At 38.9% G+C, this 27,657-nt stretch overlaps 1 protein-coding gene across 4 annotated transcripts; it reads right to left on the bottom strand.

Moving 5' to 3' along the window:
* Positions 1 to 1,134: 1,134 nt before the first annotated feature.
* Positions 1,135 to 24,433, bottom strand: SUPV3L1 (Suv3 like RNA helicase). Of its 4 annotated transcripts, XM_020901424.2 has the most exons (16): positions 24,097 to 24,174; positions 23,530 to 23,583; positions 21,544 to 21,621; positions 21,027 to 21,134; positions 19,803 to 19,917; positions 18,460 to 18,628; positions 16,083 to 16,194; positions 13,766 to 13,843; positions 12,219 to 12,310; positions 11,019 to 11,199; positions 10,403 to 10,496; positions 7,819 to 8,038; positions 6,150 to 6,230; positions 5,519 to 5,695; positions 2,612 to 2,760; positions 1,135 to 1,959 (listed from the first exon to the last, which is right to left on the bottom strand). In XM_020901424.2, exons 4-16 carry the CDS (start codon positions 21,088 to 21,090, stop codon positions 1,524 to 1,526), a joined length of 1,968 nt encoding a protein of 655 aa, XP_020757083.2. In that variant the 5' UTR covers positions 21,091 to 21,134; positions 21,544 to 21,621; positions 23,530 to 23,583; positions 24,097 to 24,174; the 3' UTR covers positions 1,135 to 1,523. The 4 variants fall into 4 exon arrangements, with proteins under 4 accessions (XP_020757083.2, XP_020757082.2, XP_070326854.1 ...); XM_020901423.2 differs by lacking the exon at positions 23,530 to 23,583 and having other exon boundaries at positions 24,097 to 24,433; XM_070470753.1 differs by lacking the exon at positions 23,530 to 23,583 and having other exon boundaries at positions 16,140 to 16,194; positions 24,097 to 24,433.
* Between the last annotated feature and the right edge of the window lie 3,224 nt (positions 24,434 to 27,657).

The raw sequence follows: 27,657 nt of genomic DNA, 5'->3' as shown, positions 1-27,657 counted from the left end.
CCAACCCAAGGATCAAACCCACGTCTGTTATGTCTCCTACACCGGCAGGCAGGTTCTCTTCCATTAGCAACACCTGGGAAGCCCAAGTGATGTATATCCTCACTTAAATATGAAACCAAATCCATTATCCAATTCAGTTCACAGGTATTTCTTGACACCACCTGGGCAAGAATGGGCTATGTCTGCTATGATGTAAGTCACAGTGGAAAGCAAGTTCTATAAGTTAAAGTTGCTCAAGCACAAAATATTAAAAGAAACATGCCCTTCCAGGCATTTCACGATTGATTACACACGAGTAAGGGAGAAAGATAGTAGGTGCCACCTGTTCAGCCTTTATGTCTATGAAGGCAAAGGTTAGACGAATAAACATTGCTATCTCAATTAAATACCATCTGAACTCTGAACTATTGAAGAAAAAGTCAGAGAGAGATGACTAACTGCAAACTTGGCTATTCCTTGACCCAAATGCCACCAAATCACTTTAATCCCCAGGCCGTAATCAGCCTCAACTTAGCAGTTGCTCAAGAAGTAAGTTCTTCCAATGACCTAAGAGCTCAATTCACAGCCCAAAACAAACTCAAACTTTCAGGTTCCTTTATAAAACACTTCCTGTATACCAGGACTTAAATGTCATGAGATGCCACTTAACCTCCCAAACAACTCTAAGTAGGCATTACTATCCATCTTTTTTGAATGTAGGGACCAGGCCATAGAGAGGGCAAGGTCACTGAGCTGGTAGTGATGACAGAAGCTACACCACGATCTGCCCAACTCCAAAGCCTAAGTCTCTGGGCTCCTACTAGCTGTCTCCAAACAACGCTTAAAACACTACTGGACAAGCGAAGGCCACTGTGCATCAGACTGGCCTTTGGACGTGAGAAGACCCCTTATTCCGTGTGAAATAGCCCACGAACTACTACCATTCTCTTTCTTTATTCTACTACTTTCTAGCATTTATCTCTGAAATCACATCTATTAATTTCACATTCATTTGTGCTTCTACTCTATTCTAGGCACCATACATATAGCTGTGAACTGTACAGTCAACAATATTTGCCCTCATAGAGCTGACATTGTTTATTTGTTAACTCATTCTTATCTGTCACCATAACAAATATAATCTCCATGAGGGCATGAATATTAACTGTTTCATTTATTACATATTTCCAGCACACAGAAGAGCCTCTGGTGTGTGGGTACAACAGACAGCAATGTTTGCCAAAGAATGCCACCTGTGACATCCTCACAAAGGTGTAGGGAAACTGGTAAAAACAATTCACCATGCTGATTTTATCCCCATGCAGAGTTCCTCAGAATGCATTGTCAAGAGTACTATACTACAGGCCATTAAATAAAGCTTTGAATAAACCTCTAAGACATGAAACAAATAGCTACCCTTAAGAGTTCATTTTTCTTAGCCAAAAACCACAGTAAAAGATAGCCACAATACCATAGCAGGCAGTAAATGCATATAAAGATAAAAGGAGCTTAAAATATTTTTATTTGTAAAAATAGAAATAAAGCTAATCTGAATCAGGGTCTTTCTTCTTTCTTCTTGTGCCTTTTAAGGAAGTCCCAGTTTCCAGTCTCGCTTTGCCCTGCTCGGCCTGTTGTGTCATCCACTCTCTTTCCAGCTGCTTCAGCATGTCTGCAGTAAGGAGTCCTTGCTGCACCAGCCTGGAAGCGAGGGATTTCTCTTCCGCATCAGGGCCGAGGGGCTCCGCAGCTTTACTCCCCAAAGCTTTGGTGCCCCGATTCCTTCTGCTTTGGCTCTTTGTGGCGCCTGACAAACGGGACTGGCTCTCTGCTGACAAGTTCTGCAAATTCAGCAGTTTATGTGTCTCTGAAATTTTAATCAGTTTGGTGATGTTGTGTACACCATCTTGGATAATGCCATCCAGTTGTTTCTGGAGATCTCGAACCAGGCTGGCATCTGGAAACATATCTAAAAACCGGTAGCTGGAAAGAAAAAAAACACGTAACATGATAGGAAGAGTTCTTAGGGCAGTTGCTGGACTATTGTCAATGAAGTCACTAAATCTTGACACTGATTAATTCCAAATATTCTGTTTTTGCAAACTATGTCCAGTGCCTTTGCTCAACCTTTACGTCTGCCCCCAGCACACCTAAGGAATATGTTGTTATGAGAGTTGCTCACTATTCCTATCTTAAGTGATTCTGATATGCTCCCCTAGTGGGACATGCCCCTCCTTTGGGAATCATTGATCTACAGCAGTCCCTCTTAAATCATGATACACACGTGAATCACCTTGAAATTTTACTAAAATGTAGAATTTTATTAAAGCTGGAGTGGGCCCAATATTCTCTATTTTTAACAAGCTCCCAATCAATACCAATGCTTTTGGTCCAGGGACTACTATTTGCATAGCAAGGATCTAGTAGAGTTTCTCACCTACTTAGCTTAGCTAGAATCATAAGAACTCTTAAGTCATTTTTGGAATGGGTATAAACCAGGCTCAACTGCCTAAATAGACAATAAAACACCTTGTAAGTATGTGCCTAATTTGAAAGTGTAAAAGACTATCATAAAAACTTTTGATTTGCCCTATTACTTGGAAAAATGAGAGCACGTAATGGAAAAATTTGGTACCTTAGCCACAGGTAAAGATCCAAGACATCGTGGACAGCTTCAAGATCCATGAGGTCTTTAATATTCTTAGGTGGAAGTAATGGCCATTTAATATATCGGCGTAACCATGAGAAGGTTAGGGGCTCATTCCTGCTATACTGTCTGGCAAACTGAGAGAGACAGAAGAAAGGAATTTGGCAAAAGAATCAAAATTCACTTTGGTCTGTGACCCCTCCCCAACCCCCAAAAAAGACAGCACAACAAAATGTTAACTGTGGCTGTTATATCAATAGGCAGGCTGGTTTCTCTCCTCCTTTACACTTTCTATATTTTAAAGAACATTTCATGCTCTTTAAAGTTTGGGGGGTATTTTTGTTTTTGAAAGGAATGATTTCCTTCTTTTTCCAAAACCAGGGCAATAAAACGCCTATAAACTAACTTTCCAGGGACTGCCTGTTAACATTTATGAACATTTTATGTGCTAAGTTCCAAGTTTCAGGCAGACAGTACCCAGAGACTTCTGTCCCTTCATGTAACAGTCCTATAGCCTTAAATAGGAGCTTGTATTTTGTCAATATCATCCCTTATTATATTAAAAAGTCTTTGAGGGATTTCCCTGGAGGTCCAGGGGTTCAGGCTCCATGGTTCCACTGCAAGGGGGTTGGGTTCAATCCTTGGTTGGGGAACTAAGTTCCCCTATGCCACATGGCATGGCCAGAAAAATACAGAAAAAAAGAAAAAGAAACTCTTTCAGGTGACTTGGTGCAAGGTTGGCCATGAGTTGATCAAACTAGTAAAGAGACTCTGCCTCTTCACCAGCTGTCCAGTTATAGAGTTCTGGCCAAGTCATCACTGTGATTCAGCTTCTTCAATACCATGTCACCACACCTTCTTGAACCCCAAGACACTCAAATCATGCTGCCTCCCAAACAACACTAGATGCTATTATGCATCACAATATCTACAGAGATAATAAAACCATGCAAAAACTAGCAAGCATAAGTTTACAATCTTTAGCTTCAAGGATAAGGTGATTCTGAAAGGTTCATTTCCTAATTAGGGAAAATTATCTCCAAATATTTAACCTAAGCAAGGTCAAAACTTTAAAAATACAGGGTAGTTTTCGAACAACTGTGGTTAAATAATGTTACAATTTTATTAGTTTCAGTCTGGTTCATTCTGCTGTTTAATACATGCCAAGTAAGATGGCCATGAAGAATGGAAACATGACCACATTAACTTGCTAATAAGCAGAACATGCCAAACACAGTTCTCTTACACAAGCAGTGGTTTAACATTTTAGGCCACAAACAACTAGTGGAAGCCCAGTATGTGAGTATGGAGCTACTCAGAGACAGAGAGGGAGAGAGATCCATCCAACAGACAGACCTAAAGGAGCTCCAGGGAACAGTTCCTAAACTACTTCCTAAGGGGCATCAGAGACCATTAGCGGAATTGAGCTCTTTTATTCAGTAATAATGGAGATTAAGGAAAAAGGAAAATCTCCAGATTTCACATTTTAACCTGTAAACACAACACATAAGCAACTACTGGCTTCCAGACTCCTTATTCCTTAGTAACATGCTGCTATTTTATTAGCAGTTTGAAGGATGGTTTAAATGGGGTCAGGTCCATGGGCTCCAGTTCCATCCAGGTCAGTTGTTATGTTTTTAATATTCTGGCAGCACTGCACGGCATGTGAGATCAGTTCCCCAACCAGGGATCAAACCCACACCCCCTGTACTGGCAGCACAGAGTCTTAACCACCGGACCACCAAGGAAGTCCTCGGGTCTTTTACGTTTAAGATTTTGTTCCATAAACTTCAATCTTATACTAGTTAGCTCTCTCACAAACACCAGCTCTAAGAAACATATTTCCTAGGTAAATACCTGGACATGGAACACCTCTAAGACATATTAAAGGAAAAAGACAAGCTGCAGACTAACTCATTATGGCATTTATGGGAGAACACACCTACTCAACAAAAACTAGAATTTCTACTCCGATGGGTATGTAGGCAAATGTAACAGAAAAGGTCTGCAAGGACAACAGCTGATATCACCTATTATAGCAAAGCTGATAATAGCAGTTATGTCAGGGTAGCAGCCCAATTTAATCTTCTCTAATGTTTTAATTTTGTGCAAAAACCTACTTGTGTATTATTTACATAGTTTTTAAATAATTAAAACATAAACTTAGAAATAGATTTGATCCAAACAAAGCTAACATGCAGAATGTTAACAGCTCTAAAAAAGATGGCAGTGAAGTGACAACAATGAATCAGGAAAAGATTTAAAGAGATGACCTCTGGGCACAGTGGGGAAGGGAGAGCACGCAGAGGCAACAGGGAGAGCAGCGGCCCAGAGATAGGAGAGAACATGGTGGGAGACTGCAAGTTTAGCTTCTCCTGCCTTTCCTGGCTCCTTGTTTGGGGGACTCCTGTGATCCGAAGTCAGAGATTTGTCTCTCTACCCAAATGAGTTAAAAGAAAAGGGGCTGGAACCCTGGCACCAAAATCACACAAACAGCCGTCCCTGGCAGTTAACAGAACTGAATACTATTGCCACTACTGACTCCTAAGCCCCTTCCCTTCCAGGATATATTCCCCAATACCAGCAAGGAAAAAGTGTATCTACCACCAGGCAGAGACTCCTTTCTCTCAAAATATTATGTTTAATTATTTTTATTTTAGCTTCTGCAAAAAGGCTACCACATAAAACCAAATACAAAGCAAGAATTCTCTTTCCCCCAAAAAATTATCTGAAAGAACGAAAGAGTCATTTTTTATTTAAGTTCTTACACAGTATTTCATATTAAAGGGTACACTCCCTTATTTCTTTATTCTGATTAATAAAATATTGTTTGGGGAAAATGCATCAACCCGAAACAACTCAAAATATCAAAATATCAAAAAGACAAAAGCTTACCTGCAGCAATGAAGAACAGACAAAAGGCTGCTTCTTATTGATAGGGGCTGTGCAGAAAACATACCTCACTCGGAGACTTAACGGAATATGCTGGATCAACTCTGCAGAAAATTTAAAATCATCCATATTGCAGACAAAATACTGCCCATCAACTTGTGAAAAGTCTACAAAAATATCCTGCGGGGGGAAAATACATTAAATTACTGAACTACCTAGTTGGGCATGAATAAAGTACTCAAGTCTATAAAAGATCATCACTTTAATACATTAACAGACGTCTAGAAAGGCTTGCTTAATTCACTGCCTCCTCAAGCTAACAGACGTCCTTACCAGCCTTCTCAACCTGAAATACTTAGAAAATTCCTCAGGATAAAAGCCCTAAAACTTCTGAGAGAAAGTTTCCATTTTCAAGATAAACTTCATGAATAGCAACTTCATAAAAACAGACTATCCATTCACGTTCACGAGGTTAAGCAGTAACTGTCTGACATACCACCTTTTAAACGTTTTTATTTTTCCCAACAGAGGACTGAACTCATGCCCCTGCACTGGGAGCAGTCTTAACCACCGGGCCACTGGGGAAATCACACACTGACTTTTTTAGGAAAGAGATTTAGCAGTTTCTACTTACAATAAGATTAGAAAGCGTTGTGTCAGGGAGATGGTAGGCAAACATTTCAATCTGTTCAGCAGTTGGATGAAGACCAGCTGCCTTGAGTAAAAGAAAAAACAACCACAAGGTTATTTTTTTTAAGCGTTAAGTTTTCTTAAGTTATTTCAAGATAAAAGTCCTATATTTGAGTTAGGCCCTTGCCAAATGAGTTAAGGGACAAGAATTTGAGTAAAACAGAGACAAGCATCATATTTTGCCATTTATTACCAACTAGGAAAGCTGATGAGATAATTCAGTAAAACTAACCAAGCACACCCACTGAGCAATTAATCTTTTGCTTATATTTTACTTATATTCTTAAAATCTATGGTGATCTGATAGCATACACAAGTACATTCCAGGGTCTCAATTCTCTCCACTGAACAAAAAAGGAAAATCCAATCGCTTTAACCAGGGCAATAAAATTGACATACACATACAGAAGAGAAAATGTCTAAACTGGAGGCCAGTTATCTCTTTCCCTGAATATTTACAATTTCAAGAATTGCCCACAGTTAAGTATTAGAAAGGAAAAAGAAAGAGAATGGGAAAAAGAAAGAGGAAAAGAAGAGAGAGATGAATCATGGGAAGGAAGAAGAGAATAAACACAAAAAAGGAGGTACCCGGGAGGGAGATGGGGAGGTCCATTATCAGCCGCACTCTTTTTTTTAAAACATTAAAAAAAATATATTTATTTGGCTACATCAGGTCTTAATGGCAGCACATGGAATGTAGTTCCCTGACATGGGATCGAATCTGGGCCCAATGCATTGAGTCTCAGCCATCAAACCTCCAGGGAAGTCCCACAGCTACACTCTTAACAAAAGCTACAGAAATGATTCCAGCCACAGCTTTCCTCCAGGAACTTTCCCTTGTGTTATCTCATTTATATACCCTTTTACCTCAGATCCCTAAAAGTAAGATAAGCCTTATTAAGTGAATTTTCCAGGCAAACTTTAAATTGTAACAGTTTGTTTAAAATACATACACTTCTGCCTCATTAACTGCATTAACCAAAATTTAACCTTGTCCTTAATGGTTCAAAGCTGTATAGCTTAATGCTGTTTTTACCCAACATGCAGAGCTTTCTTCTACATCAGGTTTCTGGCAATTTTCAGTCTGCTGACAAAGCTATGTGCCCACCTGAAGCAACCATGCCCCAATCCCCACCTGTTAAATTACAGGAAAAATTTAAGTAAAATCAGGTTTACTAAACTTGTTACATTATTGCTACATTTATAAAATCTGGATCATTCACTTGCATACCATTCTCTAACCACGGGCTCTCTATTAGGCCTCTCAAAAGCAATAAAGCAGGGTGTTCTTTCATCTTAAATATTTTTACTCATTTGGCTGCACTGGGTCTTAATTACCACATGTGGGATCTCTCAGTTGTGGCATGTGGGATCTAGTTCCCTGACCAGGGATCGAACCCAGGCCCCCTGCACCAGGAGCGAGGAGTCAGCCACTGGACCATCAGGGAAGTTCCTAAGCAGGGCTTTCTTGACGTGATTTTCATGGCACAAAATTTTCTTTGGCTTATTGGTTTCCAGGTACCTGAGGTGAAAGTCTGGAAAGGGAGTGAAGGAAGGAAGGACTGTCCTTCACAGAGAAGAGGTAATTAATTACTATGTTAATTAAACCTTACCCTTATAGGATCCACAGGCCTATTCAAAATTTCCTTTAATAAACTGAGGTCTTCCCGATTCATTGTTGTAACTTCTCCTTCTTTAAATTTTGAACTGAACCTACCAGCTCTGCCAGCAATCTGCAAGGCTTGAGAGGTAGTGATTGGTTCTATTTCTTTCTCTCCCTTTTCATTGATACTTGGCTTCATAAGGGAGTAAAAAATGATTCTTCTTATGCTCCTGAAATAGAAATAAAGATGATCTCATGAGCTGCTGTCTGAAAAGTCGTCCATCATTTGGTTCATTGTAGAAAGGCTCACTCTAATTCTTGTTAGGCCTACTTGCAATATTGCCCACTGTTTACAAAGTAAGGTAAAGGGGTTTGTCAGTAATTATTTTTCTTCCCTTTAAATAGCATTTTTTAACAACTCTGTTCATGTACTAAAAATCATCAAATTATTCATTTAAAGTGGGTTAAAAGTATAATACGTAAATTATACTTCAGTAAGGCTCTTTAATAACTCTTTTTACAAATAAACCACACAAGGTCTTCTTAGGCTACTCTTAAATGCTAGCTTCAATTAATGGCTTTGAATAGCACATTCATAAAGGTATAGCTGCTTTCATTCCCCACAGAGGAATATTTAGCCTTACTATTGTTAACCCCTAAAGATAACGGCTGGCCCGACACGCCTAACAGGCATACACACTAGCCGACTGAGACGCTGAAAACAGTAAGGAAACATAATCGGTATTAAGATATTAAGAAGAGGTGGCAAGAAGACACAGAAGAACTACACAAAAAAAGACCTTCATGACCCAGATAATCACGATGGTGTGATCATCAACCTAGAGCTAGACATCCTGGAATGCGAAGTCAAGTGGGCCTTATGAAGCATCACTACAAACAAAGCTAGTGGAGGTGATGGATCGAATTCCAGTTGAGCTATTTCAAATCCTGAAAGATGATGCTGTGAAAGTGCTGCACTCAATATGCCAGCAAATTTGGAAAACTCAGCAGTGGCCACAGGACTGGAAAAGGTCAGTTTTCATTCCAATCCCAAAAGAAAGGCAAAACCAAAGAATGTTCAAATTACCACACAGTTGCACTCATCTCACACGCTAGCAAAGTAACGCTCAAAATTCTCCAAGCTAGGCTTCAACAGAACATGAACTGTGAACTTCCAGATGTTCAAGCTGGATTTAGGAAAGGCAGAGGAACCAGAGATCAAATTGCCGACATCTGCTGGATCATCAAAAAAGCAAGAGAGTTCCAGAAAAACATCTACTTCTGCTTTACTAACTATGCCAGAGCCTTTGACTGTGTGGATCACAACAAACTGCGGAAAATTCTGAAAGAGATGGGCATACCAGACCACCTGACCTGCCTCCTGAGAAATCTGTATGCAGGTCAAGAAGTTAGAACTGCAGTTAGAACTGGACATGGAACAGAGACTGGTTCCAAATTGGGAAAGGAGTACATCAAGGCTGTATATTGTCACCCTGCTTATTTAACTTATATGCAGAGTACATCATGAGAAACACTGGGCTGGATGAAGTACAAGCTGGAATCAAGACTGCTAGGAGAAATATCAATAACCTCAGATATAGAGATGACACCACTCTTACCGCAGAAAGTGAAGAACTAAAGAGCCCCTTGTGAAAGTGAAAGAGGAGAGTGAAAAAGTTGGCTTAGAGCTCAACATTCAGAAAACTAAGATCATGGCATCCAGTTCCATCACTTCATGGCAAATACATGGGGAAACAATGGGCATAGTGTCAGACTTTATTTTTCTGGGCTCCAAAATCACTGTAGATGGTGACTGCAGCCACGAAATTAAAAGACGCTTGCTCCTTGGAAGAAAAGTTATGACCAAACTAGACAGCATATTAAAAGCAGAGACAGTACTTTGGACGGTATAAAGGTCCATATAGTCAAAGTTATGGTTTTTCTAGTAGTCACGTATGGAAGTGAGAGTTGGACGATTAGGAAAGCTGAGCACCAAAGAATTGATGCTTTTGAACTATAGGGCTGGAGAAGACTTGAGAGTCCGTTGGACTGCAAGGAGATCCAATCAGTCCATCCTAAAGGAAATCAGTCCTGAATATTCATCGGAAGGACTGATGCTGAAGCTGAGACTCCAATACTTCGGCCACCTGATGCAAAGAACTCATTGGAAAAGACTGATGCTGGGAAAGATTGAAGGCGGGAGGAGAAGGGGATGACAGAGGATGAGATGGTTGGATGGCATCACTGACTCGGTGGACATTAGTTCGAGTAAACTCCAGGAGTTGGTGATGGACAGGGAGGCCTAGCATGCTGCAGTCCGTGGGGTTGCAAGAGTTGGACACGACTAAGCAACTGAACTGAACTGAATTGAACATAATAGGTTAGCAGTGGTAGGGAGCAGCACTCAAAAGTACAAGCATTATGTGATATTTTAATTTTATTCCTTCAGGTGTGAGCAAGATAAATCTATGATCTATACTATAATACCCATTCACGTAAGCCAAAGAGTTTGGTCATTCTAATGCCATTGAGAAGTGTTTAAATTGCTATCTAAACCACTGAATATCCATGATTATTAAAAACAAATTACTTACAAATTAAGTCCCATGCCAATTGCATCTGTAGCAACCAGGATTTTGCATGGATCATCAGGATCATTAAACTTTTTTGCTTGAGCAAGTTTGGTCCCTAAAATAAGAACAGTTTATGTTAAATTAATGTTCTCTGTCTTTTACTACATCACATTAAGTAGTACCTTGTAGTGTCTTGGAAACCCTCACCTCTTACTCTCCGTTTTTATGGATAAAACTCTCACTGTTTCAAACTTATTTCTTTTTATTCTCAAATAGCCACTTATCCTTTTATTTCTATTCCTCTAAATAACCTCATAAAGAGCAACATAATCTCCTACCACACTAGCTATATCGTTTCTGAGGACACTTTTAACAGATTTCATATTTTAGTGACATTCATCAGCTCAACATTTAAAATACAGTCTACTAATAGCAACAATTAACAAGAGCTATAGATAATCAAAACACTTCTATCACCATAAAGATGACTAGAGAAGTGTGTACTTTATATGACCTATAACGAATTATACACCAAGCAACTTAATTCAGTATCTTAATGTGTTTTCTATATATATCTCAAAATAAATGGTAAAAACAAGAGACTTCATATCCTATCATGAGAAAAGTCAATAATTACCAGGAGGGAGACTGCCATATATAACAGCTGATTCCAATCCCCGAATTTCAATCTGTCGACTCACAGAATAAATATCATTCTTGCTAAAGCAGACAATGCAGTCTCCGGGCCGAAGGTTGTCTAAAGATTCTAGCGCGTGATCCAGCACAGAAATGGGGGTAAGCCTTTTATAGGTTCGCACCTACAATAAAGGACATGATACTGTAAAACAGCATACCTAACAGAACTTCTTATGACTAAGCATTGTGAAAAACTCACAAAGCAGCTGAGTAGCTAAAAACTGCTAAAGTTAGACAAGTTCCAACATTTTCAAGAGAAAATACAGAAGAACATTTATTTTGATATTACAAGTGTTAACATCAGTTCTCATTGGTATTTCTAAATTAGTAAAATGTTACAGAGGATTTCATAAATTTTCAAAGCACTTTCATATATATTTGATTTGTACAGGAACTTGCTAAGTTCAGAAGGTTTATTAACTGTTACTTCCATTTTATGAAAAAAGCAAAATAGAGTCTAATAAGTGATCAAGCCAAAAAAGAAAAGATCAGGTCTGATGAGGATCTTTCCAGTTGTAGCCTTCTGTGATTTGCCTAAAAACAAAGTGAGTTAACAGCAAAACCAAGACTAAAACCCAGAATTTCTTCCACTATACTCCACTATTTCTCCTTGAAAGCTGTGTACAAAACTAAAGTAATGGACCAGTTTTTAAATATTTCATTTTATTATAGAAGTCTGGTAAAGAAAGCAAAAAGTAGGAGTAAGCAGAAATGAGTTGCTTCCTATTTTAGGAATGTGAAAAAAGGATACAAACTATCTCTAGCAATTAGATACCTATCAGAGTCCCCAGTATCTGACAGTTGAGACTTTGAAAATTACAAACTTTTGCTGAGCCTCAAATTTCTGACATTCCAGATTTATTTAATTCTAAAGAGATCTGTTCAAATTCCAAAAGGTTCTGTCAAGAAAAGGTAAGGAATCTGCTTGGACTTTTGAAGACTTAGGGTGTGAGAACCACTCGGTCAGAACTTTAGATCATGAGGTTCAACCAACTATGCATGATCTAGTCAACTACAGGAAAATGAAGCTAATCTTTCAAGTTCTGAAAGATTTGCCATCATCTGGAGCCTATGAAGCCACTGCCTGGGTACTCTGGCTATCTGCTATGCCACCTTGAGAACAAGGCATATAACTGAGTACCTCCACATCCTCCCCAGTTGTGTACATAAGCTCGGTAACCAGGTCAATTGCAGCAGATTCTCCACACAAATGGATTTCTTCAGCACAGAGTCCTGTTAAATGCAAAATTGGGATTTTTTTTTTTTAATTTTAAAGATACAAAAGTAAATATGTAATACTTCACATACCCAAAATACTTTGCTTACCTACTGCTTTACAACTTTAACAAGTGTTTTCATAAGTGTGATCTCTGTGATTCAACCCTGAAAACAAAAATCTTCTAATGGGCAAAAATCATCACTATTTTTATAAATCTTGGGGTTTTTAAATTGCTGAAGCCAAGGTTTTGAGTCTACCATATGGTGAAGCCAGTCTGAACTAGAATCTGGCATTTTGATGGTTAGTACTGAACATCAGTCCTATACTTTTCTTTTCAAATCAGGCTCCATGGAATCACTGAGGTGACTCGGGGGTGGGGGGTGGGGGCTGCTGGGTAGAAGAAACTCCAAGATCCTTACCACTTAGCATATACACTTTCACCTATTTTATATTACAGGCTTTAGTGTACACTGTTGGTTTAAAGAAAGAGTTCACCTATTTGTTTTTAAATTTGAAAACACTTGCCCTACAACATGCTGATCAAAAATTCACTCCAAAGATTGAGCAGAAGAAATATTCATTCATGTTCGTGGACTTCAAGAAGTCCACTTCCAGGAGCCTATCTTAAAGAAATAATAAATAAAAAGTTATGACTACAAAGATTTTTTATTGCATCACTAATAAAAGGGAAAAATGTTCAACTCTGAGACAAATCACAACTGGTCTCCCACATCCACAGGTTTCATATTTGCAGATTCATGGATGCAGAACCTATCTACCTGGAAGGGATTTGAGCATCTGCAGAGGTCCAGGAACCAATATTCCACAGATACTGAGGGAAGGCTATAGCACAGTTCTTCAATGGATAATATACAACATTAATATGTGGTATGAAAAAAAAGTCTATGAAAATGCACTGGAATAAAAAAAATACAAAATTTATATATTCACAAAAGTGAAAAGAAAAGTGAAGTCGCTCAGTCATGTCCAACTCTTTGTGACCCCATGGAGTGTAGCCCACCAGGCTCCTCCATCCATAGGATTTTCCAGGCAAGAGTACTGGAGTGGGTTGCCATTTCCTTCTCCAGATCTTCCCGACCCAGGGATTGAACCCGGGTCTCCCACATTGTAGGCAGACGCTTTACCATCTGAGCCACCAGGGAAGTCCATATATTCACAAAACACCATAAAAACGAGAAAAAAGCTTGTCATGAAACACCAAAATGTTAATAGTGGTTGTGTAAATACAGTAAGATTTGAACACTTTTATTAAATGATTATGCTTTTATAACAGAAAAAATGGACTATAATTAAAATATTTAGAAAATTAAAACTCACACCTAGCTGACTTTTTTGTTTCATTTGTGTCAAGACAGGATCTAGCTGGCTCTATTTGGCAATGCCAAGCAGATAAATGCATCCCAGTGCAGATGTCACAAAGCACAGATTTTACAGTATTAACCACCAACCTAGTAGTGCCCTGGTCCAGGCCCATCCTCTGGCTGGATCTTTAATCATTTGAATTTCATCAATCACGGCCACTTCATCTTAAAATAGAAAGTTATCATGAGCAAGACAATCTACTTCAATAGTATTATAAACAAATAACAATATCAAAATTGAAGCTTTCAACACCACCATAATCATCATCATTACTTACTATGTGCTTCTTTGCTGGCAGGCTTGTCCTAAGAGCTTTATAACTACAACTCATTTAATCCTTACAATACACCCACTAAGTGTCATCATTACTTACATTTCCTTTTTAAAAAAATCTCATACTTGTATTTTTAATTTAAAAAAATTGGGGGGGGGCAACTTCCCTGGTGGTCCAGTGGCTAAAACTCTGTGCTCCCAAAGCAGGGGGCTCGAGTTCAATCCTTGGTCAGGAAACTAGACCCCACATGCTGCACCTAACAGTTCACGTGCCACACTAAAGCTCACAGACCCCGTGTGCCACAATTAGGATTCAATGCAGCCAAATAAATGATTGATTAATTTAACAAAATTTTGGCAGCACCATCCAGCTTGCAGGATCTTAGTTCCTTGATCAAGGATTGAACCCATACCCTCGGCAGTGCAAGTGTGGTGTCCTAACCACTGGACTGCCAGGGACTTCCCCTACATTTACATTTTAAAGAAGAATAAATTGAGACCCAGAGAAGTTAAATCACTGACCAAAGTGTAACATTTTTTTTAAAACATAAAATTCAAACCCAGACCGGCTCTACTCTTACTGCCTCCCAAACTGAGCACATTCAGTTGTCCTATTTTTTGCAATCTCAGAAGAAACCTGCAGAATCTGCCTAGTAAGAATACATCCACACAGCAGTGAAAGCAGCTCCCAGGACCAAGGAATAGATAACCCTGCTGTAAACAAAGCACCTTAGGAACTCAGATGGGCGTTAGGAGAAGTGGAGTGGAAAGTGTAATTCCCTGAGCTACAGCTCTGCTCATTCTTTGGGGCTTTAAAGTTCATTACTATGATTAAAAAAAAAAAAAAGCCTCATTTTATTTTCTAATGCCAAAATGCTTCCAACCATATGATTTTATTTTTTCTAAGTCACATAAATTATATTTTAGTTCTCTTCCCAAAATACCAAAGATTTGAGAGGAACAAGTTTTAAAGAAAAATTTAATATGCCCACAATGACACTGAGGAAACAAAAGAAAGCTGATTTTATACTGAAAACCATCAGATTAAAAATTACTTAGCATATCTGAGTGTATACAAATAAAATTAGAAAAGAGGGGGCAGAAGAGGGAATTTTGATTTATAAGTGCTATTTTAATATTTATAATGTATTACTTTTACAATAAATTGATTTTTAAAAACTATCCATTTACTCAGAAAGTTAAGATTATTAAAATGAAAAAAGCAAGCTACTAAACAGTACATAATGTATAATCCCTATTTTAATATACACACCCAGAATGCACATGTAAATATATGCATATGAACACAACCTAGAAAATACATACCACAGGTTAATACTTATTGATTCTGGATGGATGGAATTAGGAGGTTAATACTTTTTTCTTCTCTTTGCATTTATTTTTACATTTTCTATAATGAAGGAATGATTGTCTATATAGTAAGGAAAAAGTTAATTTTCATTTTAAATGTTTTCAAAACTACCATACTTATACAGAAGTATATTGTGGTACTATATATAATAGTGAAAAACTTTAAAACAACCTAAATACTATTTAATAGAAGATTAAGGAATAAATAAATTTAGTCATAATATGGAATACTATGTAACAGTTTAAATGAATATATGCAATGTATATATTTATGATATATATACATGTAAACAAGACTAGATCTAAATGCATGTGTAGAAAAAAAGCAAGCTGTGGAGCAATAATACAATATGATTGTCATGTAAACATTTCAAAACACACAAACTGTAGTATTGATAGGTAATATATAAAAGTGACGCCAAAACAGACAGGACAGGAAAGGTATACAACAAATATCTGACAGCAACTGGATCACAAAGGGGAGAGGAATTGAACTGTGGAGTGATACAAAGGAAAATTCATATGTGTTAACATTTCAGTTCTTTTAAGAGAAAAATGGAAAGAAAATTCAAAAGCAAAGATGATGGAAAGTTTGACATTTTTAAGTAGCAGTTAAATACTGGGTATTTGCTGTTACTAGTCTTTTCTTTGCCTCAATTACAAATTTTTTTCACAGTAAAAAACACATTCCACATGTTCATCTGTATTTTAAAATAAAAAAATACTGAACCATGAAGTTTTAAAATAGTATATACATACAAGGAGTTGTAACACTGCACATCTCAACAGTACAAGCAACATGGGCAGCCTGTTTACCATCTGGGTCTACTGTAACACGCTCTTCACCTGTTACCAAGTCACATGGCACCCCCTAGGACGACAAAGAGAAAACTGGAATTATTTCCACCTTGAAAACAACAGCAAAAAGAAGATGTGGATGTTTAATAGAGTATTCCTTCTATTAAATATAGAGTATTTAATAGAGTAGGTCAGAAAGATCCTCTAGAGAAGGGAATGGCTACCACTCCAGTATTCTTGCCTGGAGAATTCCAAGGACAGAGGAGCCTGGCAGGCTACAGTCCATGGGGTCGCAAAGAGTTGGACCCGACTGAGTGATTAACACTTGCATTTGTTTTTCTTTTCATTTCCTTCCATTACATCAAATTTATTTGTCTAATACTTGAAACAAATATTCCCAATCCTCTAAAAAATTTGAAATAAAAAATAAAAGCCACTTTCATATAACCTATGTAAACTTGGAACATCTCAAATCAGCTAAATTCTCAGGTAACAAAAGCATGAGAAATTGAAGCACTTTTATTTTTTAAACTTTGTACTGAACTTTCTTGGTGGCACACTGGCTGGGAGTCTGCCTGCCAATGCAGGGGACAAAGGTTCGATCCCTGGCCCAGGAAGATTCCACATGCCATGGAGCAACTGAGCCGGTGATCCAGGGCCCGTGAGCCCCAACTACTGAGCCTGAATGCTGCAACTAAAGGAGCCCTTGTGCCTAGAGCTCATGCTCCACAACAAGAGCCTTCCAAACTAAGGCAACGGCACAACTAAATAAATAAATAAATACACTGTGTATTATGTCAATAGTTCCTGTACTATTTTAGTTTATTAAAATGAAATTGTTTCTATGTTCAAGAAAAACATTATGAATAAAATTTAAGAATATAAAGTCCTCCTAATACATTTCTTTGAGAAGGACTAATATCAGTGCTATGGTATATATATGTGAGTAGTCAACTATCCCAATCCACTCAGAACCGAGGGATAACCCAGGACAAAGACCATTTGGTAATAAATGTGGGAAAGTCCAGGCAAACTTGAACAGGTGGTCTCCCTAATGGCCTGAAACTAATGAGGAAACATCAGACATATCCAAACCGAGTGACAGCTTACAACACGACTGACCTGTAATCTTTCGAACTGTACAAGTTATAAAAGGCAAAGACTGAGGAACTGTCCCAGATTAATGGTGAGACCGGAGACATGACAATAAAATATAGCAGGAGACCCTTAACAGAATGCTGGAGGTGGCAGGGGCACAGGGGGAAGGGAGGGGGTGTAGTGGTGGTGTTACTGAACAACTGGCAAAATTTGAGTATGGACAGTGGACTAAATAATGGCATTCTATCAATATTAAATGTCCTGCTTTACATGAATATCCTTAAGTTTTGTAAAAGAAAGTCTTTGTTTTGCAGAAATACTTCTAAGTATTTATAAATAAGAAGGTATTATGTATGCAAATTATACAAATTATCCAGAACATGATGCAAACTACCTACAAAACTGGTTAATCTCACATTATAGTCATAATAAAACAATGAACCAAAATGTGGCCCCTTTTCTGAAATGATGCCTCAGACCACAGAGCATTCAGTCCTTTTCAGTTTGGAAAGCTGGCTTCAGTCTTTATCACTAGTTCTAGCAATCACATCAAAGGTTTAATCATAAAAAAAAAAAAAAAAGGTAAACTGAATACAACAGAGTAGTGGGTAACTTTGTGGGGGTAAAGGAGGGGTTCAGAGGGAGTTTCATCTATATCAATAATATTTTATTTCCTGCTTTTTTTTTCCCCCTGGTCATGCCACACAACTTGTGGGATCTTAGTTTTAACCAGGGATTGAACCCAGGCCCACAGTAGTGAAAGCATGGAGTCCTAACCACAGGACCACCAGGAAATTCCCCAATATTTTATTTCTTTAAAAAGTTAAGAACATAAGTAAGTATGGCAAAATGTTAGAACCTGATGGGAGCTGGGTAGTGGACTCAAGTTATTTGAATGTCACTCCTTCACTTCTCTGTATATATAAAATATTCTATAATATTGTATTTCACTCATTCTAATACACACATTTTTTTCACATTTTAGTATCTCTGAAACCAAGACATCTCTTAACAATGGGTGGCACGTCAGAATTCAGTTGGCAGCATCAACTTCTTTCTCAGTTTTGCATAAAATAATAGTACATCTTACAAATGATGGCCTTAAGTTAAACTAGGCAATGAAATATGGCACTTTTTGTTAAAAGTAAATTACTACTACACACACCCTCTCCCTCCACCCACTTCACTCTACTTTCCCCCAAATTAGCAAGAAAAAGAGAATATTTGGTAATATACTAACAGCAGCATTACTCTTTTCGAAGATCTCATGTGCCAGTAGTTTTAAAGGGCCACAATACACTCCAGATTTTGCTGACAAGTATTTCTGGATTGCATGATAAGTCTTTCCACTGTTTGTGGGACCTGAATGGAATATTATCTTCCGATGTATGGCTCTAGCTTCTGGGTACCTAAAACATGAGTAGATAAACAGCTTAATTTCATTAACCTCCAAATCCTGGCAAAGGTTTTAACTGAAAAAACTTCCAATGAAACATCCTCTTAACATTCACAAAATAGCAGCATCTTTGAAAAACTAAATTAAATGATGAGTTTCATGTCCACACCAAAATGACTGCTTTCCAAGAATGGCATTTACTAACAAGAGGACAGAGAAACCCTAATGCAGATTAATTTCTTGGATATTCTTGCCATTGTACAAATTTCTTTTCCCCAGGAGTTACTTAAAATAAATTTAAACTGCTATCAGCTCCAAAGACATGTTCACATTATTTTCACATTCTCTACATTTGCCCTAGAAGTGACTATTCCCAGACTTCTGAATTTTAGCATACACAATAAACTGACTGAATCTTCTGCTTCTGGCCAGCATGAATGGTACTGGCATTGACCTATTACAATAAACAACTACAAAACTGGACAAAGTATATATAGCAGCTCCCTGGGGACATGGACAAGAGGCAGTGCAGGACTATAAGCTCCAAAAGAAAGAAACACTTGAGATGAGCCCTACTGGCCCCCAAGAGGGCACAGGGAGGTGGAACCCAAGCAAGTTAAAACAGTCCCACTGAGCTGAGCAGTAGCGATCAAGAGTAAAGCTGCTGAAGCAGCTGGAATCTGAAGGTCTGAGTGTGGAAGAGAAGAAAGGTGCAACAGAGAGACAGCCTTGAAGTCTGTGTGGGGGCTCCTTGGGTCCTTGGCCAACAGCTGGGCTGAACACATGCAGGGCATAGCAGAGGAGAGCTTGCTAAGAGTGTAAGTGGAAAGTCTCAAAGAAATGGCAAGTGCTAGGAGATGTTAGAGTTCCAGGCACAGTGGTGGTGGAGAGAACTTATTAACAGCATATTCAGTTGAGACACCAGAAAGTCACACTTGAATTGTAAGGACAACCTAAAGACCTACTCTAGATCTGCCCTAATAAAGCCTTAAACCAAGCTTGATTAGGATTTACGAGGAGATACCAGCTAACTGCCTGCCAAAATTAATTGTGTATATTTCTAGAGAAAACAAAACAATCTAGACTACTTGATTTATCATCTAGTATACAATAAAAAAATATATAGTGATCACTAATCTCCCAAGATCAGAAACTGAAAACTTCAAATCCACAATAAAGAAACTAACCAGTTAGGTGGTATTCTTAGGTCACTGATTTTACGTAGGTCATCCTTACATTCCAACACAGGAAATATTTGTTTTGCATGTCTCAAGAAAAATGGAAATAAGTCATCCACATGAGCTGGAAAATAAAACATTGCATTAATATGTGCAATCTAAATGTTATTCACAACTGAACTTAATGAAAACTTTATTCTTAGTGAGCTACATTAAGGGGATGTTGTCAGGATAAAAAGGTAAACCCTAGAACAAGGAATGCTATCCTTTCCTGAGATCCTGCTTTGCCTTATGTTTTCTTCCTTATTTCATTTGTATTTTCTAAGAAAGGAGAAAACTGGCTGTCAACAACCATGTTCCACTTCTTCAATGCAATAGGTAAAGATCAGCACTGACGAAAGTTAAATTAAAAACAAAGAACCAGGGGGTAACTCCCTGACAGTCCAGTGCTTAGGACTCAGTGCTCACACTGCCAGTGCCCCGGGATGTATTCCTAGCTGGGAAAGTAGGATCATGGATGGAAAACAAAACAAAACAAAAAACCTGGTAATATACATTAGCAAGAAGGCTCCATGGTTACCGAAGCAAAATACAGGACCCAGATACCAGTCTTTTTTAGACTACAGATACCACTGAGAAACAAAACATGTAAGTGAACTGACTTCTCAGCAAGAAATCTCCACACCTTATGGCTTTGATGAGGGTGGGCTGAGTTCCATTCTGCTTTGTGTCCCAGTTCTACCTCAGTGCCTGGCCCAGGGCAATGGTCTAATAGTCAAATACATAAAAACATAACCAAAGTCAAACTGCCTATAGGAATAAAATAATATATTTCCTCATTGTTTTTCTTTTACAGCAAGAGGTCTGTCAAAGTATGAGGGAGAAAGAAGTCAGTGGCAAAAACAGATGGAAGCTGTTACGTGTTAACTCTACCTTGCGTGAGAATTCATCTCACCGAGGCCTATACTAGTGAAGAGCAGATGGTGACAGATCGAGGTCCCAGTCTTTCTCCAGACTAAGACACATGGGTGACTTAATAACCAACCCAGGCCTACTATAAAGCAAAAAGACCTAGAAGGCCTCCTATGAAAGCACTGAATTATTTAGAGGATGTTAACAGGGCTTATGCTAAAGCAAATAAGCTAACTAGAAAAAAGAAAGAAATAGCAAATATGTTTTTTTTTTTTTTAGCAAGTATGTTCAAAGGATTTTAAAATGTCTCTAAACACTTGCCTGCACTGAAGCAAATATCATTCAGAATAATGTGAATGTCCACATCCAGAGAATGAGACTGCATGATATAATTTCGAAAGCTTATGAAAGCTTGGTGGAAGAGACGAGCTGTGGGAAACACAAAATCAAAACAGGTAGAACTTAGTTTTCATTTTATCTTTCATTTCATTATTCATTTCATTTTCTCATTTTAAAAAGTACATATACACATCACACCTAACTCATCAGAGTGTCTTTTTCCTTTCCTGTAGTAGAGCTGGTTTGTTGTGATCTGGGCTAAAACTGAAATTCTAGTACAACACGGAGGAAAGCTGAACACATAGCTCCTCTGCCATGTGTCTGGCTCACCAATTGCATCCTGACGATCTCCTGCCCGGACAGAGGCAAAAATCAGGGACATTCTCCACATTACAACTATGAACTTATGTCCAAGCCACACAAGGTCCCACACAATAATGAAAAAGCTGTAATCTAAGCACCAATAAGGTATCTCTAATGGAAATGGTATTAGCCTTACCATCGAGTCCATAATCAGCACTCAGTTTCTGAATTTCTTTTCTTTTGTAAAACTTGTCTAAGATCTTCTTTACTTCATCTGGAAGAAAGATAACAAAATTGAACATACGTTTAACATTTGTCTTCTAGACAGAGAAATACCTCCAAAGCAAAAGAAATTTGAAGTCCTAACACTCAAGGCAGTGGTCTACTGAGTGTTGCAAGAACTTCAAGGTAGGTTAGTTGATCACAAACTCTTTATGGTTTAATAGTGTCAAGAAAAAGTATAAAGTCAAACAATGCAATCAATATTCCCGTTATACTGCAGAAGACTAAGCAAGGTGCCATAGGACTGGCATCACTCTATCCTCCACCAGGTCACTGTTAGATACCCATGTTCTGTTTGGTTTACTCACAACCATTCTGCACATCTAATAGTGAGCAGCTAAAAGGTATCTTTTAGCTGAAAGATAACCAATACTGCAAGGGCCAGATCATCATGCTTTTATGTGAATGACTAAAGGAGTCATGGATGACCTCTAGTTCGAAGATGATTTTAGGGAGAACAAATTACATGTAGTTTGTTCTAGGCGGCATAACTAAAGTCAGTGGGAAGTGAGGGAAACAGATTTCAGTGGAATTTATATAAGAACTTCCTAATAATTAGAATAAGAAAAGAGGTTGCCTGACAAAAGGACCAGCTCCATGTCACTGAAAGTACTCAAGTAAGGCTTAGATGACTGTATTTCAAGGGTGACAGCAGAGAAATTACTATGCTGCAAAGGAGATTGAATTAGATGCCTGCTGAAATGCCACTGTCAATCACTCATTTTACAGGTGAAAATATTTTAAATTAATCAAGCTGAGATTGCATTAACAACCTAAAAAGAAAGAGAGGCTTAGAACATTTATTTACACAGTAACCTAAAAATACTTATTTTGTTAAATCCTCACATCAACCTATGTTATATAGTTGGGGTAGACTATCTGGCCTCCTAGGGAAACAATTTTCCCAGCTTCCACACATCAGATTCTACTGCAGGGTAATTCCATTTTTTAAATAGCAAATGTTTAGTACAAGTGATACTAGTTTACATTTATTCATCCCTTCACACTTTTCAAAGTGCTTTGCCAAACATGCTATCATGATTTTCACAATCCAGAGATACAGGCAGAGAAAATATTATTTATATTTTAGCATTTGGGAAACGGACAAAAGGTTAAGTAAACTGTAAACTGTTCCAGTCAGTTAAGTGATATATGACTATCACAAATGTGCAACATTTTCTACTTGTAGTCAGTCTACCCTTACTTGCCTAATTGTATTATGATCAACCAGAAAAAAAAAGATTTATACATTTACTTATATATGTGTATATATATGATATATACATATACTTATATATATGTGTTACAATCAACCAGAAAAATATGTATATTTTATACATATATATTAATTATTATATGTAACTTTCATATATATATATATATACACACACATACATAGACACCTACTGTGTGACTAGAAGTGTGCTTGGAAAGTAGCACATAGTAGGCATTCAATAAGATTTGTCAAGGATAAAAACTGTACTTCATAAGGGTTTTTAGGAAGATTAAATGGGTCACGTGTTTAGAACAGTACCTGTCTCTAACACTCAGTGTTAGCCAATGTTATTTTTCAGAAAAAGAAGGAACCACAGGGATATTCTAGGCAGCGGGAGTAGCATATCTAAAAAGCCCTGGAACACAAGTGCCCATTTCATCAATCTGGCTGAAAGGAGAGTGGTGTGCAACAAAGCTTCTCCAAGAGTTACCCAGGCCAGATCAGGAAGGGGGTGAGGACCCTTTCAAACTGGGGACAATGGAAAAGCATTAAGCAATTTTTTGCAGGGGTGCCACAGGATTAGATCTTGCCATTTGCTGATGCTAAGCCAGTGCTTTCTCTCTGGAGCCCTGGATGATCAGGGTACCTTCCACCTTTGGTAAGCTCACCCTTATCGTGTTCTACCTTGTAGTATAGTTGGTCATCCATCGGTCCTTCCTCCCACAAGGCTGTAAGTTTCTGGAGCGGAAGAGATCTGGATCTGAGTCTGGTTCCTCTTGGCAACCACCATACAGCCTAACAGTGTCTGGTTTGCGTAGGTACCCAGTCAAGGACAAAAAGTCCTGAAAGAAGTCTTCCTCTGGCTTTTCACCACCCCACTCCCGTGTCCCTTCTGGGAGCAACAGTTATAAGCATGGGGGGGGGGGGGGAGAAAGACTATTCTAGAAAGTCGGTCGTGCACCCAACGGATCAAAAAAGATGAATCGTCCCGTTACAAGGGGACTTAGACCATTCCCAGGGTAACAGTGAAAGGGAGAAGGCCAGTTCAAGGGCAGCACATCAAAGGATCAATCAGACACAATCCCAAGTCTTGAGGGGCTTAAAACCAGCAAGGGAGGCAGGCACTGACAGGCACAATGACAAAGGTCGAAGGGACCTGGGTCTCCAGGGGATGGAAAAGCAGCTTCCCCGGAGAAGCGTCTCAGCCCTGCACCAAGCACCCTAGCCGCCCTCTCCGGCTCCTGCACTCACTCTTGTCCAGAGGGCGGGTTAGCTCAGCCCCGACGTCGCCATCTGCGCTAGGACCCTGAGGTTTCACAGTCAGCGGCACGAACAAGGACGTGTTTGGCGCTTTGGAGCCTCCGGAGGCGGAGGAAGAGGCGCAGGCAATAGCAGGAACGCGCCCCAGAGCCCCAGGAAAGGGCCCGGTGTGGGCACGAAGGGCAGAGCAGACGGCTGCCCGGTGGCCAGCCTGGCGCCCCGCGGGGAGCCGAGCCCACAACAGGGCACACCGGGGTAAGGACATCGAGACTGCAGGCTCCAAAGGAGGCGGGCTGGAGCAGCCGGGGGACGCGGCGGCGGGCAGTGACGCGCGGCCACCGACAGTGACGCAAACCGCCAGTGCCGGAAGCCCTCAAAGACCCAGAGCAGGGGAGCTGCCCTAGAAGAGGCCCGATCAATAAGGAAAAAGCAGAGCCGGAAAATTGCTCATAAAGGGGGGGTAAAAACCTCGAAGTGAAAATTAGAAAAGATACGTTCCTGTAAGTCCTTGTTCTCTTTTATCGGCGATTGGAGACAGCTTTCTTTAAAGAAAATAATCAGGCACCTTTGGGGATGTCACAGATGAGAGACGGGGGCCTGTGAAGTGTGTCACGTGATGTTAACAAACTGGCCGTGAACCGGTGTGTGTTCAAAGCACGTGGGCAGAGCTGTGAGCTGTGTGGATGCCTCTGGTGGAGATGCGGGTACTGGGATGTAGCGCCAGCGTTCCTTGCGGATTGGAAACTGCAGAGCATTTCCCTTAAGTTCCTTGGATAATTAACTTTAGTTTCCGGATAGAATAGCGTTAGAGAACATAACTTGATCTACCCTCAGGACCGTAGAAATTCTGAGTTCTTAGGTAAACCCTTTGTATGACATGCGTGTAAATTCTTATACTTTAATAGTAGTGTGTGTACATCATATGCTGCTATGTTACAACCGCATAGCAAAAATATGTCCCGTACCCAGGCCAAAGTTCAGTTTCTTTTGCATTAGTTGGATACTGTTTCATATGAAGTTGAAACATTAAATTCAAGGTAGGCCGTTGGATTTTTTGTATCTCTTTATTATACTTAAAACATCAAGGTCTTGCAACTTGAAGAAATATGTCATGTGACCTGTAATAGTTTGTGTCAAGTAGGATTTCAGTAACAATGTTATGTGCCTTTGATGCACTGGATACTTTCTAAACATCAGGGATTCAAGTAGACAGCCTCTTGCCCTCAAAGAGTTTCTGATCTGGTTTTGGTCATATGAAGGGTTAATGTTAACTAATGCAAAATTAATTATATGATATATAAGCTAATTATATAATATATAAGCTAATGAGAGGTCAAAGAATGATTCATGTCAAAACTACAAGCCAGTTAAGTTATGCCATCATTTCTCAAGTCCATATCTCATAGAGTGTCAAGTGCAACTGCTGTTACAGCACTAAAATTGTATCTTAATTGTGTCTCTTGAGTAGTAGTTCTCAAGCTTTAGGGTGCATAAGAGTCATCTGGAAATTTTGTTAAAATTGTTAGGGCCCTACTTATGGAGTTTCTGATTCAGAATGTTTGTCCTAGTGCCCAAGGTTGGAATTTATGTTTTCAGGTGATACTGATCCTGATGGTTTGGGGACCATACTTTGGGAACCAGTGCTCTGGGTTATAGTTCCTTCAGGGTAGGGCCAATAAAACAGCACTAAAGAAACACTCAGGAAAATGCTGAATGTGTGTGTGAAAACAAACAAATGTGGGACAGGGAAGGGAAGTGGGAGAAATAAAGATGTCTCTTGTGGTAGGGAATAAAATAAGCAAGTTCTCTCTTCTTTGTCTTTGCTGTTAACAAAACCTGGTTTATGAGTTTCCCAAAAATGCATTCTAGATTTCTCCCCCTCACATCTCCCTACAAATTCTGTACTTTGACATTTCTGGCCTTTTTCTAATGTAAGGTTATCATGATCTAGATGCCAAATTGTTTATCCCTTAGAATCATGGACGGGGTCTCAGAGCTTATCTGGTCCAGGCTCCCTGTCAGGAAGGGAGCCAACTGTCAAGTGCATTTGTAGACCTTGTAGTGTCCACATGGTGCTGCTCTGCTGCCTTGCTTTTTCTCCAGAACCTGATAAGATCCCTAGAATCTAGTCTATTTCCTTTATTCTAACAATTCTAAGTTGCATTAACAGTTCTTACCATAATGTTACTACATGTAGACAATTTTTTTTCTAAAGGAGGCCACTTTAATTTTATAATCACTCTAGGAAAATAAGCGTCATCCATTCTCTCAGATATTTTAATGTGTATTATAAGCACAAAGTATAGCAGAACAAAACAGGCTGAACCCCCAAGAGCCATACTAAGTCCATACAATTAAAAACTCTTCTAAAAGTGGGGTAAACAGTCTTGGAGATGTGCCTGGCATGACTTGTCAGCACAATGAAGGGACATGTAACACTTTGACTTAAGAGAGAGAGATGGTTTCAGACAAAAATGGTCTGGAGTCTTAACTGAAGGGCCGGCATAAGGGAACGTATTCTCCAAGAAATCTGACATAACTGGAGCTGAAGGTGTTTTGTAATATAGATTTAGAACCTTTCCTGCAATTGGGTTAACTAAAAGATTCTGAACAGGGAAGTGACATAAGACCTCAAGCCTAAATAAAAAACAATGTTTTTTAAGGGTGCACATTTTCCTCACTCTGATTTTATCTGATTTGAAACTGTAAAATGTGTTACATTTCAATCCAGGCACGTATAAACCTGCTCGAGAGGGCCTTTATGTATGTTCAGATTCAGCTGAATATCAAAGGAATTAAACACTGCTGACTCACAGAGTAATTAGAATATTCCAACTACTTGATCCACATTGAAGGGATCCAGAATACACCACTGTGGCATAAAATTCTTAATAGAATGCATTTGAGTTCCTGAAATCCTGGCTGCCTAAGTACAGAGCCTCCCAGAACTCCACTGCCATAAATCCCCTCACAGGGAGCAAAATGAAGGATTAACTCATCACTGTGAGAAACTGGCATAACACCTAAACAGACTTTGGTTACAGAATGCTCGTATCTACCATCTGTTCTCCTAAGGACCCTTTATCTTTCCTAAAAGTCATCCACTTTCCCATTAGTGCTCCTTTCTCCCCACAGCTTCCCCTACTAAGTCAGTTGTATCCTTCACCCCCATTCCTCTAGCAAGATGGTAAACAACTCTCAAATTCTAACCACCCCTGTAAGTCACATTTTTGTGAATGTCCTCTAACTCAATTAGAATCCTTTTCTTTTGCTAATCTGTCAGTTTAATAGTAGGCTCTCAAACACAAAAGACAGCAGAGAGAAGTTTTTCCTCCCTAGCAATTCAAAACAATGAAAACTTCACCAGTGAGAGAAATAACTAATTAAATGGTTTGAACAATGGTTCTCATAACTGGGTAGTTTTTAAACGCTGATGTCCGAGCCCCTGAAATTCTGATTTTATTGGCCTGGATAGGATTTGGCATGATTATTTTTAAAAAACAGTTTGTAAAGTATTATTTGTAAAGTAATTAGCCTCCAACTAATAAAAAT

The sequence above is a fragment of the Odocoileus virginianus genome, chromosome 7, assembly GCF_023699985.2.
Source record: "Odocoileus virginianus isolate 20LAN1187 ecotype Illinois chromosome 7, Ovbor_1.2, whole genome shotgun sequence".
Lineage (NCBI taxonomy): Eukaryota > Metazoa > Chordata > Mammalia > Artiodactyla > Cervidae > Odocoileus > Odocoileus virginianus.
This window is presented reverse-complemented; position numbering and strand designations above follow the sequence as displayed.

Excerpts from the sequence above, each read along its gene's own strand:
- SUPV3L1 (XM_020901423.2), bottom strand. The coding sequence starts at position 24,370 with ATGTCCTTACCCCGGTGTGCCCTGTTGTGGGCTCGGCTCCCCGCGGGG. Across the intron at positions 16,195-18,459 it reads TCGAAAAGAGTAATGCTGCT|GGGGTGCCATGTGACTTGGT; the intron begins GTTAGTATATTA and ends TTGTCGTCCTAG. Across the intron at positions 10,497-11,018 it reads ATATGGCAGTCTCCCTCCTG|GGACCAAACTTGCTCAAGCA; the intron begins GTAATTATTGAC and ends TTCTTATTTTAG.